General features: G+C 40.5%; 2 protein-coding genes across 2 annotated transcripts; one reads left to right on the forward strand and one right to left on the reverse strand.

Annotated features, from left to right (window-relative positions):
* Positions 1-943: 943 nt before the first annotated feature.
* Positions 944-3,896, forward strand: LOC125994063 (insulin-like). The gene is made up of 2 exons (XM_049763294.2): positions 944-2,615; positions 3,608-3,896. Exons 1-2 carry the CDS (start codon positions 2,426-2,428, stop codon positions 3,751-3,753), a joined length of 336 nt encoding a protein of 111 aa, XP_049619251.1. The 5' UTR covers positions 944-2,425; the 3' UTR covers positions 3,754-3,896.
* A 143-nt stretch (positions 3,897-4,039) lies between these two features.
* hmmr (hyaluronan-mediated motility receptor (RHAMM)) lies at positions 4,040-14,590 on the reverse strand. The gene is made up of 20 exons (XM_049763043.1): positions 14,424-14,590; positions 13,843-13,941; positions 13,690-13,772; positions 13,525-13,596; positions 11,952-12,140; positions 11,727-11,813; positions 11,506-11,617; positions 11,371-11,436; positions 10,369-10,442; positions 10,235-10,299; positions 9,782-10,149; positions 9,560-9,708; positions 9,229-9,434; positions 8,451-8,546; positions 8,226-8,372; positions 7,444-8,142; positions 7,289-7,361; positions 6,325-6,501; positions 4,607-4,763; positions 4,040-4,418 (listed from the first exon to the last, which is right to left on the reverse strand). Exons 1-20 carry the CDS (start codon positions 14,467-14,469, stop codon positions 4,390-4,392), a joined length of 2,994 nt encoding a protein of 997 aa, XP_049619000.1. The 5' UTR covers positions 14,470-14,590; the 3' UTR covers positions 4,040-4,389.
* Between the last annotated feature and the right edge of the window lie 485 nt (positions 14,591-15,075).

Consider the following 15,075-nt stretch of genomic DNA (forward strand, 5'->3'; position numbering starts at 1 on the left):
TAAAACATTTTTTTTTTTAATTAGGTTGTGAAACTAGTCTCAACAAACTGTGATAAACATGACATTAAAATGTCACATTTGTCATTACGTGCACAATTGCACAGACATGATTTGATGCTGTTGTATTGATAATGTGACAGTAACTGTATTGGAATACAATTAAAGTAACCCTCCCAACCAACGTATGTATCTAAATATGAATGTATATATCGAACATATCCGTGCCAAAGGGGATGCTGCTTACATACCAGAATTGAACTTTTCTTCTTATGCACAACTACACTTTATCTTTACCACTCGCGCCAGCCAGGAAATCCTTTAATCTATTCCCCAACGTGATCAGAACGTGACATATGGTGTTTATCCGTCACCGAGTGAACTTTGCCATTGAGGCTTCCTCACTGTTCAACTTCATCTGAACTCTGCTGTATGGCCATACTGAGTAAATGACTTAGTGGCACTCAAGAGCAGATAAGCATACCCACAGGTCATGATGTTAATAAGAGGAGCAGAGTGTCAAGCCAACTTGACAAATGACAGGTGCTACTACTTTGCTCTATGTCTTGGAAATGTTGCCAAGTGGAGATGTTCTCTTTACCTGAATAACCCAATAGGTCTGCTCCCATTTTCATCTGCAACTACCGGCTGCTCCACTGCACTGAGGCCTCAAGCAAAGGTAAGCGTGTTTCTTTGTATTCCCTCAAGATCTCAACTTTGAAAATGTACATGTATAATAATCAGGATGAAAGTAATAAGCAGCACAGGCAGATCTATTATTCAGCCAGTCCACCCTGCCAAGAGCCTGGCATCCTGCCAGCAGGGATGGATGAGCGTCGGGCCAGATAGAGCTCATTGCCAATGTCGTAACGCCTGGCGCTGGTGCATTGTTAAAGATTACTGTTAAAATGATTCATTTTCAAGCCAGTAATCTGCAGTACATTATAAGACCTCCACAAAGGCTCTGTGTAGTTTCCAAATGACTGCACAATATGTTTTCACCTTGAAACAGAAGCTGAACTTCAAACCTGGAGTATTAATCACAAATGTGTTTTAATTAATGACACTAATAACAATTCTGCACCAACAGGAAGATCAGCCAAGCACTAAGGTAGGGCTTGACCTTGAGGATACACTGACGGAATCTTCAATTATTACACGGATACAGGTTTTTCCCTTTATTTATTATGGGCTCACTATATTCACTCTGATGAGAGCCGTTAATCCTGAACTGGTTGACCTGCATGAAAGGTTCATACTGGGATGGTTAGAATGCTAAGCATGTTGGACATGCTCAGTGACCAGCAACATTTCCAGAGCCAGAGAGGAGGTACAAGCTGGTTGGACCTGAAGTCCTGTGCGGAAATTTTGCTCTACTTCTTTTAATTAACGAACCTTGTTAGAAGCCTGGCAGCAGCATTGTGGCCCTACATTTCTGGTTAACAGAGCAACCCAGCAATCCAGTCAGTTTAGAGACATCCTTTTTGTTTTTACTTTTACTAGTTGAAAGCGCTGCATGGCGGGAGTACACACAGGCATAAATTCATTCTATCTACATAATATTAACGCAGCATTTTACTGAGGCACTCACAGCAGTGGAAGTATTAGCATGGACACATGAATGAACTAGCATAGAACCCTCAAAGCTGAAGCCAGAGGGTACTCATCTTTTTTTGCACTTGCCACTGATTCAGTCTTCTGTCTTTTGAAAATACAAGTTGAAACTGTGCTTCTCTAAGAACCAACTTCACTCATGTATTGTGCTCTCTAGAAGTAAGGTTTGCATATTGCAGCGAATTTGTCAGAACAGGCTTCGCTTTCTTCTCATTGTTGATGGTCCTGACATCATCATCTCTGACAACATTGTTGCTTGCAGCTTGATATGATTTCAGTGCATTTGTTTTAGTTGTACTTCAAAATTCCTGTGCTTTAATTTACTCAGTTTTTTTCACATTGAAAGTCGTCACAGGCAGCTATAGTCTACTGGCAAATTAATGTGTCTTTTTATTTGGCTATTACTCTTTAAACCGACACAAACTCCCAAAACAAAAGTGAAATTTAAAACTTGCTCTCTCAGCAGTGAACTCTGTGTACCATTGGCACGAAGACAAGGTCTAATAGCATACATGTGCTGACCTAACCAAAGCAAATGCGATTTGTCGTTTTTGCGGCACTCACCCTGTGCACTGCAACACACAGCTGCCCTGTTGTAGCACACAAACAATGAATGTGTGAGTCAGTGTGTTGCACTGTGTTAGGTGCAGTGTGAAGAGGACAAACTAGGCTTATTTTCATTTCCTCGTGATGAAAATGTGTATCCATTGTAATGTGTAAGTGAACAGTCAAGTGGAAATGCTGGGTTATCTACTAGACTATAAATATGCAGAATTCATCATAAGTAGTGCTTTTTTCATCAGGTCACCATTCTATGGCCAAGGCATCATGGATTTTGTCCATCCTGTTTCTGCTGGTACTCTCTGTTCCACTGGCTGGCCCTGTACCAACCCAGCACCTCTGTGGCTCCCACCTTGTGGATGCTCTTTATTTCGTATGTGGAGAGAGGGGCTTTTTCCACGATCCAAAACGACTTCACAAGAGGGAACTGGAACACTTGCTTAGTAAGGCCATGCAAAATCATCAGTGGAAACGTTCTTCATCTTCTGTGGAGGTGTTAACAAAAAGTGTGGATTGTTTACTTTGATATCTGGTGGTTAGGAGAGAATCCTTAGAGGGTTTGCATCTTCAGTCTACCACTCATCCATGACAAATGTAGTACACCCCATTCAATTATATTATTTGTTTCCCAAGCAAGCATATAACTTTATTTTGAATGTTAAACAAATCTTTCATGTGCCATGACTAATATTGTGTTTGTGGAATACGAGTTTAGCATCAAAATGCACCCGTTTTCATCTATCTCTGGGGAGGGTCATTTGGTCCCCTGCGGTCCACTGAAAATGACATCACATTGGCCATGGCAACTATGATGTCATTTAATAAGTCAATGGAGAAAACATCTTTTAGCCAAAACCACAAGTTGCATGAGACAATAATAACCAAACCAATTTGACTAATTATGCATATTTTTTTTCAATCTAAACATAGACATTCATATTTATACTTAACTTTTCTTATTTAGTGACTCAGCTGAGTGGTAGGACTGCACCATAGCACCCTCTATTGACAAGCCGTCGCTGCTTACACAGCAATACTCAGCAGTAGTGCCTTTTTTACTGATACTTGAACTTCATCATTTACGAACCACTTTAAAATAATGCACCCCCCATCAGCATTTGTGTGCAAAGCACGCCTACCCTATCTCAATTCAACAGAGTCAACTAAACATCCTAATTAACTTATTCACAAAACAAACAGTTAGCACCTCAAACAATACTGTGATGTTTTCAAGTTTAGATGTGACAGCTTTGATAGACTTTATTGCCGCACTACTATATCTCCCAAATCACTGCCTCAAAGAGATCTGATTACTTAACCAAGCTATTAAGACTTCATCAAAGTGTGATGAGTCCAAATGTATGAAGAAGTTGCGTTTCACACAGGCACAGCAGACATACTTGACTCGCTTACGGCAACTTTCCTCATCTCTAAGGGTTCCTGTCTAAAAAGGCCAGACAAGAGCAGCAGCTGCGGAGGAAATTATCTGGAGGCGATGATTCCAAGGTGAAGAGAGGCATCGTGGAGCAATGCTGTCATAAGCCATGCAGCATTTACCACCTGGAAGGCTACTGCGACTGACCCGCTGACTTCTCATACAGATAGAACCCCTTGTGAAAAAAAGGTCCTGACGTCCATGTTAGGTGATGTACTGGCTGTGTTTGAACGACAGGAAATAAAGCTTCATGACCCATAACCCGAGGCTCCTCTTTGCCAAGATGTGACTTGTTAGGATATTACAGCATGTTCCAGAAACGCGGGTTTCCATCACCATTTGAAAATATGACTGCATTACTACAGTGCCCTCTGCTGGCCAACCACAGACATGGCCAAAACCTTTTAAACACGTTGAATGAGGCTCATTCAGAAGTGTTGAAAGGTGACTTTATTTACAAGAGAAATTGTTGCACCCCAATACCCTAGACTAAACTATCTCACCTACATGAATAAAAATATATTAAAGCTCATCAGACGTTTGATTGTAAGTAAAAGAACCATTTGTTAATCATTCTAAATACACATTTTGAGCATTTCTTTGAGAAATACAAGTCCTCTATCCCGATCCCTGTGTAGTAAAGATTATACAACTGTAATGCTATTGAAACAGTGGAGAAGCATACCTAAAAATATATTTTTAAACCTCAACACACACACACACACATACACACACATACACACGTACACACACACGAAGCTCAAAATTATCGCCGATGTCATCTAGTTGAATCTCTTTGCTGTGTGATTTTCTGCGAGAGAAACGTTCAGATAAAAAAAAATCTGTCATCAATCATATTTTAGTTTTAATTTAGAATTATACATTAATTATATATCAATCATATTTTAGTTTTAATTTAGAATTATACATTAATTATATATTACTTTATGGTTAATAATTGTAATAAAAGTAGTACAAGACAAGACATAGGCTGCTCACCTTCTTTCAGAGGTGTTGCAGTCTCAGTGTACCTGTTCTCCTTATTATGTTGGAACGCTTCACTCGGATCAAACCTGCCCCGAGCCGGGAGTTTTGATTTGTGGTGATTTGGATTACTCTTCTGACGGCTCAACTGGGAGCGGAGCTTCAGCACCTCCTACAAAGAGACGCCCACAGCAATTGAGAGAATAGGCAAGAGCAAGGTAAAATTTCAGATGGGTTTTTGTCTTTCAAGTCATGCATGAAGACCAACTACGGTCAAATACCACTGTCTTGAAAGGTACTTTGTGGCACACTCAGTATTTCCTCAAAGGGAGGGTAAAGCGAGACAAATATTAGCACTTGTGCGAGAGAAATGTATTAAAAGGTTCTGCTTTGTTTTTGAGGAACACTTGGGCAAGGCACGCAACAGTATTAATGTCGGTCATGATGGTGGTACTTTGAGAGCTTCTTTTTGGTGAGACTTGATGTAAAACATTTGAGAACTGGGAAAGGTGGATCTCTGAATATTCGATACTACCGAAATTTTCGGACTATAAGTCGCGTTTTTTTTCATAGTTTGGGTGGGGGGGGGGGGGCGACATACTCAGGAGCGACTTATGTGAATTTTTTCGCAAATTTTCAAAATTCAAAAATCCGTGATGTAGTGAAACCGCGATAAACGAACCGCGATGTAGCAAGGGATTACTGTCGTTTGACCTGCAAGTGACGTCAGCAGCGGAGCGGTTGTTTACATAAGGACAAAGGATTCTATCACGGGATGACGAAGATGACAAAGAGCCCCACATTTGAAGGATTTAATGATTTGGAGTGACACAAGGTTTGAAAAACGTATTTATGTTATAGTTGTTTGATATATTTTATTTCGTGTAGCAACTTGTATATGTTTTTATCATTACAGTTCAGTAGTTGTTGGCTTGTTGAACTCGTGTTTTGTTAAATAAAGAGCCGTTTACCAAACCCATGTCTTTCCTGGTACTTTGTTAACGCTACAATATAGTTGTATACTAGATCTGTGCAGCGTGCACGCGGCGTTGTTGACATAAAGGAAAACGAATTTGACCGATTGATTTAATGATTAGGAGTGACACAGATGGTTTGATAATGTTGTTATATGATAGTTATTTGAAATATACTTTATATATCGTTATATGAGTCTGTGGAATAATTAGAAATGCAACTTACGAGTCCGACGTCAGCGGCGCATATGTGGCGCATACGCGGCATCGTTTACATAAAGGACGATCGATAGATTTAATGAATTGGAGTGACACCGATGGTTTGATAAACGTGTTATTTATGTAATACTTATTTGAATAACTCTGAATGTTACTCAGGCCCGTTCTCAGCTCCTCGTTTGTGTATATGTCACGTTAGCATACCGTATCGTTTAGCCTGTTGTTGCTGGTTCATGTCTGTTCTTGGTGTTGGATTTTGACAAATAAATTTGCCCCAAAAGTGCGACTTATACTCCGGTGCGACTTATATATGTTTTTTTTCACTGTATTGTGCATTTTATGGCTGGTGCGACTTATACTCCGGTGCGACTTATAGTCCGAAAATTACGGTAGTACATTGATTTTGACACCATTGCAACATTGAGTGTATTCATAATATTCTGCAATAAATTCATCAATTGTGCAGTAGTGTACCCTGACTAGAACAAAAGCCAACCGCAGTCTAAGTGTTGTTGGAATTCAGCTTCCCAGTTGTATTACCTGTTTCAGGTTAAAATTCTCATCCTTTAGTTGCATCACATGTTTAATCTTCTGTTTCTGATTCTGGTGACCCAGCAGACGAGCGTAAGCATCTGCAAGCTTGTTTATTTCTTCCTGGTTTGCTCCATTTTCATTGATGAGTGCATCTCGTTCAGCAGCAAAGTAATTCAACTGCTCCTGGAGGTGCCACAAAATAAGAATATTTAATGAAATCAAGTGTCTAGTTTTTTGGAGAGTGTATTAGCATCATTTGATCAATTAATTTTGCTCCATTTTCACATTACAACTATAATAAAATCTGTTTTAAGAGCCACAGCCCCTATCCCGCCAGTAACAGTATACAGTGATCCCTCACTGCTTCGCGCTTCACCTTTTGTGAAGGCACTAGTTTGCGGGTTTATGAGTGACAGGACAACGGCATTTAAATACACGCTGATATCGCAGGGCATGCCTGAGCAACATGTGTCACTGCCGACAAGCGCGGGAAGCACGGCAGCCAGCCTGTCACACACAAGGCAGGACAACCATGTGCAACACGGACTATTTAGGGAACGCGAAAAGAGGAAAAGGGAGGCTGGATGCAAACAGAGCAGGTGCACGAAGTGACTGCCGAAGCAGTCAGCGTGCTCGCATCGTGGAGGCATCCCGTTACACAGCGGATCGGGCAAACGGGAATCAGGTGGCAGGCGTGCCTGTGTGTGTCAAAGCAGATGAAACGGCGTGGATTGACTGGCGGCGAACGGTGTCTATATACTAATCAGTTTGCTTGCATGGAGGATGACAAAGTTTGAAAAATGACAAGGTGAAATTTAAATGGTTTGGACAATTTTAAATAAACGGTATATCAATAATTAATTGATTATCAGTTATCATTATTGTTTAATTCAGTTAGTTGTTGACAAATCGATTAATTGTTGCACCTGTAATATTTAGTGTTTGTTTATACTGTTTGGAAGAGACTGACCTCGAAGGGTTTAACCTTAGCAAACAGCTCCTCATACTGTGATCTCCAGTGTTGTGTCTCAGAACTTGTAGAACTTTGAAAGAGAAGAAAAGGATATTTGCAAGGTGTAAATAAATGTATTCATACCTTAAAGAAAAAAGAAAAAAAAAGTTCACCTCTCTGCTTCAATTATTTGTTTCTGGAGTTTCTGTTGCTGCTCGTCCATCTCCCACTGCAGTGTGACCTTCTCCTGAGTCAGCATCTGGACTTGGTGCTGCAGAGCATGCCACTCTTGTTGTTGGTCTTCCATTTTACACTGCAAAACCTCCACCTTCTCCTCTGCGAGGGCCGTTTGCGCCTGAAGGTTCACACACTCGAGCTGAATTTCATCCAAGCAAGCTTGAAGCCGCCTCTTCTCTGTATCTGCCTCCATTAATGACTGCTCTGAGAGTTTAACTTGAGAGAAAAGTCGACTTTTTTCTTCGTCTAGTCTATTGAGCTCAGTCTGTAGCCTGAGAACCTCTGACCTAAACTGTTGGTGGTCTTTAATTTCAGCCTCCAGTGTCGTCCTTTTTGCCTCAAGCTCCGTTTGGTATTTAGCTTTTTCCTCTTTTTCCTGTAGCAATTGGTCCATTACGTTCACCTTTTCCCTGCTAACTTCCTCAAGCTGTTTCTTAGCCATTTGTTCTTGATAGTGAAGCTCAGCAAGATGCTGTCCTTTCTGCTCTTCAACTTGCCTCAATGCTTTTTCCTTGCTTTCTACCTCTTGCTGAAGCTCCTGCTCTAACTGAGAAATTCTCACAGCATGGCTGGCCTCCAAGGCCTGTATCTCCTGAACTTTTTGAGCGAGACGAGCTTGCACCTCCTGCAAATCTCTAAATTAAAATAAGAGAGTGAAATTAATTTTAAAAAAAAAAAGGCTCAAATTATTTTTAACAGATGCAATTAAGAGGCAAACCCTGAATTCTTCTGTCTTAGTTGGTGCTCCTCATCTTTTTGTTGAATCACTTTGTCCATCTCCTCTTTCATCTGTTGGGTCACTCTTTCCATCTTCTCCTCCAATTTTTGATAGCTTTCCTCTGCGCTCCTCAGGACATCTTTGGTGCTTCAGCATACAACATAACCGTAAGCTCTTTGAACATTGCAATAGAATGTTCATATCAAGACAGATTTGACAACTCACCATTCCAGCTCTGTAGACATCTCTCCCATTCTCTTCAACGTGCTTGAGTGGGCCTCTTGTAGTTTCGAATGTTCCTCTTTCAACAATGTCAGGTCACTGCTCAGAGGATAGACTATGATTATTTAAGTGTTGAAACTGCTCGGTTTCAGCCATAGTTCTCAGCCTTAATGAAACGAAACAAGTTACATGCTGATGAATAGGTCGCCCTTATGTTTTCATAACTAAAAATAGGTATTTTAACTTAGCTATACTAATAATTCCATCAATGATGAAAACACTCATTCTGTTCTGGATCATTTTGCTTTGCACGTGTGCACAGCTACACAGTGTCAAGAATATTTCCTGATCATTTGTCTTCATTAAGGAAATTGGGAGATAGAAAGGATGGGCCAGGCTGTGGGACACTAATGTTGTTATTTATCCTGCGTAACAGATGTGCTGCTCAGCTTGAAGCAGGAGTGTCGGCGGCGGTGAATGTCAAATATGCTGAATTTCAAGAATTTAAACCCACGTTGAGTTGAAAATTTTAGTTTACTGACGTTAGACATTATAACTGACAAGCATGTAATTTTGCCGTTTTAAGCCAAATATTCCATCCATCCATTTTCTGTAATGCTTTATCCCCACAAGGGTCGCGGGTATGCTGGAGCTTATCCCAGCAGTCATCGGGGACACCCTGAACTGGTTGCCAGTGAATCGCAGGGCACATATAATTGACAATAGTACAAGTTAAGCTGTATGTTCGCTGACCATGCATTCAGATTTGATGTTAACTCACCGCTCAAAGTGTTCCCTCAGTTGTTTCTCAATCACATTCATTTCCTCCTGGCTCTGTTCCCTTGCTTCACCTTGTCTTTGTGCCTGTTCCTCCATGAGAGCCAGCTCTCCCAGCACCTCCTCCAACTCTTCATTCAGCTTATTTCGGCACTCCTCTGACTCCTGCCTCTCTTGCTCAAGCAGTACAGTCAGACAGTCTACTAGAGCCTAAGGACGGGAAACGAAAAAAAGAAAGAATGACCTTGATGAAATGCTTTCATTACATCAGTATGACAGGGAAGATCTTTTAAAAAGGGAAAGGAAATCCCTTGCAAGTAAATAAAGCGAATGACCCTTTCTTTTGCCAGTTCCTCAGTGAGAGAAGCATGCTCGTGCTGGAGCTGAATCTTTTTCTCTTCCTCATCTCGGTTAGTGTCCTTCAGCAGTTGGAGCTCTGTGGTCAACTCCTCCAGTCTCCTGAAGCCCTCTTCTTGAAATGTGTCTAAAACAACAACAACAACCTTTTTGTTGAATTTGTTACGGTTGTTTTTACTGATATCCGTGGGTGAGCATACTTTTCTCCTGTGCCAAAAGCAAACACTTCTTTTCAAGATGTGCCACATCTTCACTCATCTTCCTCTCTGTTCTCTGGAGCACCTCCCGCAGCAATATCAGTTCAGCCTCCTGCTGACCAACTGTGGCTTGAGAGTCCTGAACGTCTTGGTTGAGGAGCTTCAATTGCGTCTCCAAGTCACTCAGTGACTTTTGGGACTCCTTAAGCTCTAACGTTTGGCTCATCAACATCCTCTCCACTTCTGATAAAGCCTCCTGAGAGGCCTGCATCTCAAGCTCACATTTCAGCAGATCCTCTTCTTTTTGCTTCAGAGCAACTTCTGTGCTTTCAAGCTTTGCTCTGCACTGCTCAAGCTCCTGCTCAAGGTGTCTGCAGAACATGCAACCATTATTTGCGATCTTTTCTTTGACCGAAATTTGACACCTTTTTAGGGAACTCTTACACATTTACTTACTTCATGTTCTGCAGCTCTGAGTTACAGCCCTGCTGTGTTGTCTCTTTAAGCTTTAATTGGAGATCCTACGAAAAGGAATCTTTTAAATAATGCCCAAGACGGATCCGTGAACGACTTTTCTGTTTCATACCCACCTGAATCTGATCATTTGATGCATCCAGATATCCTTGTACAACCTTGATTTCCTCTTGGAGTTCCCTAATCTCAGCTAGGACAATACCATATTGCAAGGAAGGGGACAATTAGAAGTTGGTCAATCAAATGTGATCCATTATAACAGCTTGATTAAAAATGGATTTACACTATAGTAACGCTCAGTTTTGAAAGATTTCATTTAACAATCTAATGTACAAACAACCTGAGTCCTATGGCTATTTTAAGATGCTATTATGAAGGTGGTTCCTGGCCTTTCAGCCACGTACTTTGTGGGCTGAACGCGAACCGTTTGGGTACATGACTCAGGCCATTTGAAGGCCCAATGGGATAAAGCACTGCAATTGAGTTATCTCTGCTCATATTCAGCGAGCCTTTCATCTTGCATCAAGTAAGAGGCCAGAGATTTAACATTCATTTTATCAACAACAGACTTGATTATGAGAAATTAGTTCCTGAAGTGTTGTTCCCGAATGTCCGGTAGTTTAGGTACTTCCTATTCTACACCACATTTTGGGCACATTGCAGACACGGCCCGTCTTATGTTGGTTCTGTGCTTCCGAAAATTGCAATGTCCTTTAAGGACTTGTAATACCAGATTCAGTTTATTTCTACTCAAACTTAAAATGTGATTGCAAAGCCGAATCAAAGGCCAGATTTCCTTCTATAGGCAAACGACATGGTGTATCACTCAATAGCGAGTGGTGGGTGAAAGGGGCGGCCTTGACGTCATTTGTTCCTAACATTGCGCTGAGCATTAAACAGTAAACAGGGGGATTATTTTGGTACCTACAAGACTAGACACAAAAATGGGAACACCAGATATGTATCAAATTTTACAATATTGCTCCTTTTCCCCATTAATACCTCAATGTGGGATCTTCAGAGGTACACTTTAAAATATCTTATGAAGTGTCTGTCAAATGTACATGGGCTTCAAAAATAAAATTCTCGTCTGTAGCCTATATTAGGGATTAACTGACCATGTAACCTGCCATTCTGTTGTACAAACTCCTCATTTTGGGTTTTCAACACTTCATGGAGGTCCTCTGTGAAAGACAAACCAAACATTAACATAAAGGAGGAGAACAAGCTGATCTGTTGCTTATCGTCCTTACCCAAGTCATTATTCCTCTCTGTTAAAGCTTTGACAGTGTCCTTGCTAGCTCTGAGATCGGTTTCTAACACCTTGAGCTGACCATCAGAGCTGAGCTGTAGAACATTTAGCTCCTGCACTCAGAAAAAGTCGATATACATCTGAATATTTGATCTAACAGTTTGTTGTTTTATTGTAATATGACTGGTAATGTAAACTGTTGTAATGAGCGGAGTGGGTAACCTTATTTTTGCTGTCCAGTTTGTTCCTGGCTTCCATCAACTCCATTGTAAGTGAATTGATCCGCTTTTTCGTTGTGTCAGCTGATACCTGGGAGGAAACATATTCACTGTCAAAGCGGCGCAAACGAGCTCTAAAACATAACCTATTATGTACTGTTGGTGTGACAGTTTAATTTAAAAATAATTTCATTACATATTAAACAGAAGACTTTTAGGCAGAACAAACCTTGTTTTTTAAAAAGTCATTGACTTTCTTTAGTTCCGCTTTCTGTCTTTCAAGGGTGGTGACGTTAGCGGTGAGACCGGTCTTTTCCCTGATTGCCGCCAACAGTTTGGCCTCCACCTTTTTTAAATCCTCCTCAAGGGAGAACAACCTTCGATCTTGCTCTCCTCTCTGCTGGACCAGTGAGCGGATCTGCAAGGATATCAATATTATTACAACTGCAAAAATAAATCTCAGCTCCTGAGAGTTGCAGAATAGTTTTCTTTTTCTATTATTTTAATTGCAGTGACTGAATTTTGGTAGCTGCCATCCTATTGAATTTACTTCCAGGGCAATTTGTCTGAATTTCCATATTTTTAGCCTTTTGTCAAGAACATGATTGAGGGACTCACTTATTGCAGTATTATCTGAATTTTCATATTTTCAAAATTCTGTCAAGAAGATATTAGCGGGACATTGTGTGTGTACGTAAGTAAAATTAATACAAACAAATTATTATTGCTTTGAAGTATAAGTCAACCACAACATTTTTAAGACATCAACTTGGGAGTGGCATTCAAAAAATGCACAATGCACATACAACAGTCACCAGACTTTTAGTGTCACTCAACATTGTCATGTGATACGGGGGCGGTCGTAAGTGTGTCTTTTTGGATAAATGAAAATGTCAATAAGCATTGACTCACCCGGTGCAGAGTCGTCAGCACACAGTGTGTAAATGAGCATTATTGGACATAATATTATGGCTATAAAGTGTGAATTTTTTCAACTTTTGCGGGTGTTGTGACTGCTGTATTGGCTCATTGAGATCTGAGATATGATTTTTTTACAGATTCATTAAAAAAAATATTAACTTATTTTTGTCACTTCCACACAAATGTATGAATTAAAGAAATGACAATTGACCGTTACAATATTTTGCCATTTACTATTTGGGTAATTTTTAAACAGATAGAAATTTAGGGGACAAACATGCAAAAAAAAAAAAAAAATAGGTGACTAAACGCTTAAACCTTTAGGAAATTATTAAACTAAAGTAAAAATAAATCGATTTATAAATGAGTTTAGAAATGCCTCTGGTATTACACTTGTTGCTGCAAATTGGTGGTAGGTTATTGTGCAGGTGAAACAACTTTAAACACTTCACAATGCAACATAAACAGAAGCTGGACAAATGAAGCACGCATTTTCAGGCACACACGAGAAAGAGAAAATGAGAAAAAATTAGAGAGACATGTCACTGAAGTGTCCATACAGAGGCCAAAACGCATCACTTCCACAGTCAGTGTTGGTCAACAAACAATGCAAGGACAACATTCTGCACCACTCAGACCATTCCGTTTCATGAGATACCAAAAGAATAATCGGCCAGATTTGGCTGGGCTAAGGTTGGACTTGGTAGCTTCTACTGCTAATGAATAAGCAGAGCTACGTTATATCAACATTAAAGCCACCAGCTTTTAATATGTGTAATAATCAATGTTGTGACCATAACGTAAATTATGGACAATCCGTAACAGTTGGCAGCTCTGTGATATTGTATTGCAGAAATATATTTATCCATTTCGAAATGCACCTCTTTCTCCAATAACCGACGCTGTTTCATTTCCAAGGAATGTTCTCTCTTTTTCGTACTTGACGCCCCAACCTGTAAGACATATTCAAAATGCCAAATAAGTTAGATGGACTCAAATCAATCCATCCTATATAATGTACTGTATTAATCACAACTGTAATTTACCATTCCATCAACAGATACTGTTCTTCTGACTGGAGACATTAGTAGAATTCTCGAGGGTGACGATGGAGGCACTGAACACCCAGCTGAAGAAAACAACCATGTTACAGGAATGTTGTTGCAGTTATGCGCCTGTCAGAGTAACTTGTTACTAACCCGCCTTAGCATGTTTGAAGCGATCTGATTTTTCAAAGGATGCAGGTCCCTTCGGTTCTTCAGGTTTGATGTCATAGATTCCTGGCGCTGGTGCGCAACCTAGGGTAAAAGTATATTTTCATAGTCCACAGCATTTCTGTGGTAATAATACAGCTGTACATATAGTGTAATTGTGCTTTTTGTATACAAGTCATTCCAAATCTGGAGGACATTTTCCACACCCACCGCCCTAAAATAAATTTTAAATAACTTACAAAATATAGAAACATGCACTTGTATAAACTATGGTCGTTGTGAGATAACATGCAGCTGGCTGCAGTGAAATTGTAAAAAAATAAACACGCGCGTGCGCACACACACTAAAGGTTCGGTACGTGACATATTTTCCAAATATCTCAAAATTATGTGGTATCGCGGATATATAAACGTTGCAAGTCGCTTTAAGCACTTCTGTGGCGGTTAGACGACTCCGTCCGTTGTCACGTCTATACAATCCTGCGTGCATTATGTTGCTGCAAATCTACATCGTACAGAAATATACTACCTTTGGCCGATTTCAAACGCTGCTTGATTTTACTTACCAACAGCTTCGTTGAACCTTTTCAAAGGAGCTCTCGGGAAAGACATTACGAATCTAAAGATTTGGATTGTGTTTCACGAGTCGTGGTCCAAATGTTTAGCGCAGCTCACAATACTTGCAGTAGACGTTTCAGCGCTGAAATTTCAAATTTACGTCATGTACGCATTTCCGGGTGTTGGACCAATGAATGTTAAGTGTCTCAGGACGTACGCAAGCTATGGCGTCAGACATTCAAATAAATGTTCTCCAAAGTTCTTTACCTCGTGCAGAACGATGACATCAACCACAAAAGTAACACTGGCTATCTACACCACCACACCGTTAAAGTTATACAGTATAATATAATATAATATAATATAATATAATCCATCCATCCATTTTCTATACCGCTCGTCCCCACAGGGTCGCGGGCGTGCTGGAGCCTATCCCAGCAGTCATCAGGTAGTAGGCAGGGAACATCCTGAACCGGTTGCCAGCCAATCGGAGGGCACACAGAGACGAACAATCATCCGCACTCACACCTAGGGGCAATTTGGAGTGCTCAATCGGCCTACCAAGCATGTTTTGGAGATGTGGGAGGAAACCAGAGTGCCTGGAGAAAAACTATGCGAGCAAGGGCAGAATATGCAAACTCCACACTAGGAGGGTCGGAG

This window comes from Syngnathus scovelli, chromosome 1, assembly GCF_024217435.2.
Source record: "Syngnathus scovelli strain Florida chromosome 1, RoL_Ssco_1.2, whole genome shotgun sequence".
Classification (NCBI taxonomy): Eukaryota; Metazoa; Chordata; class Actinopteri; order Syngnathiformes; family Syngnathidae; genus Syngnathus; species Syngnathus scovelli.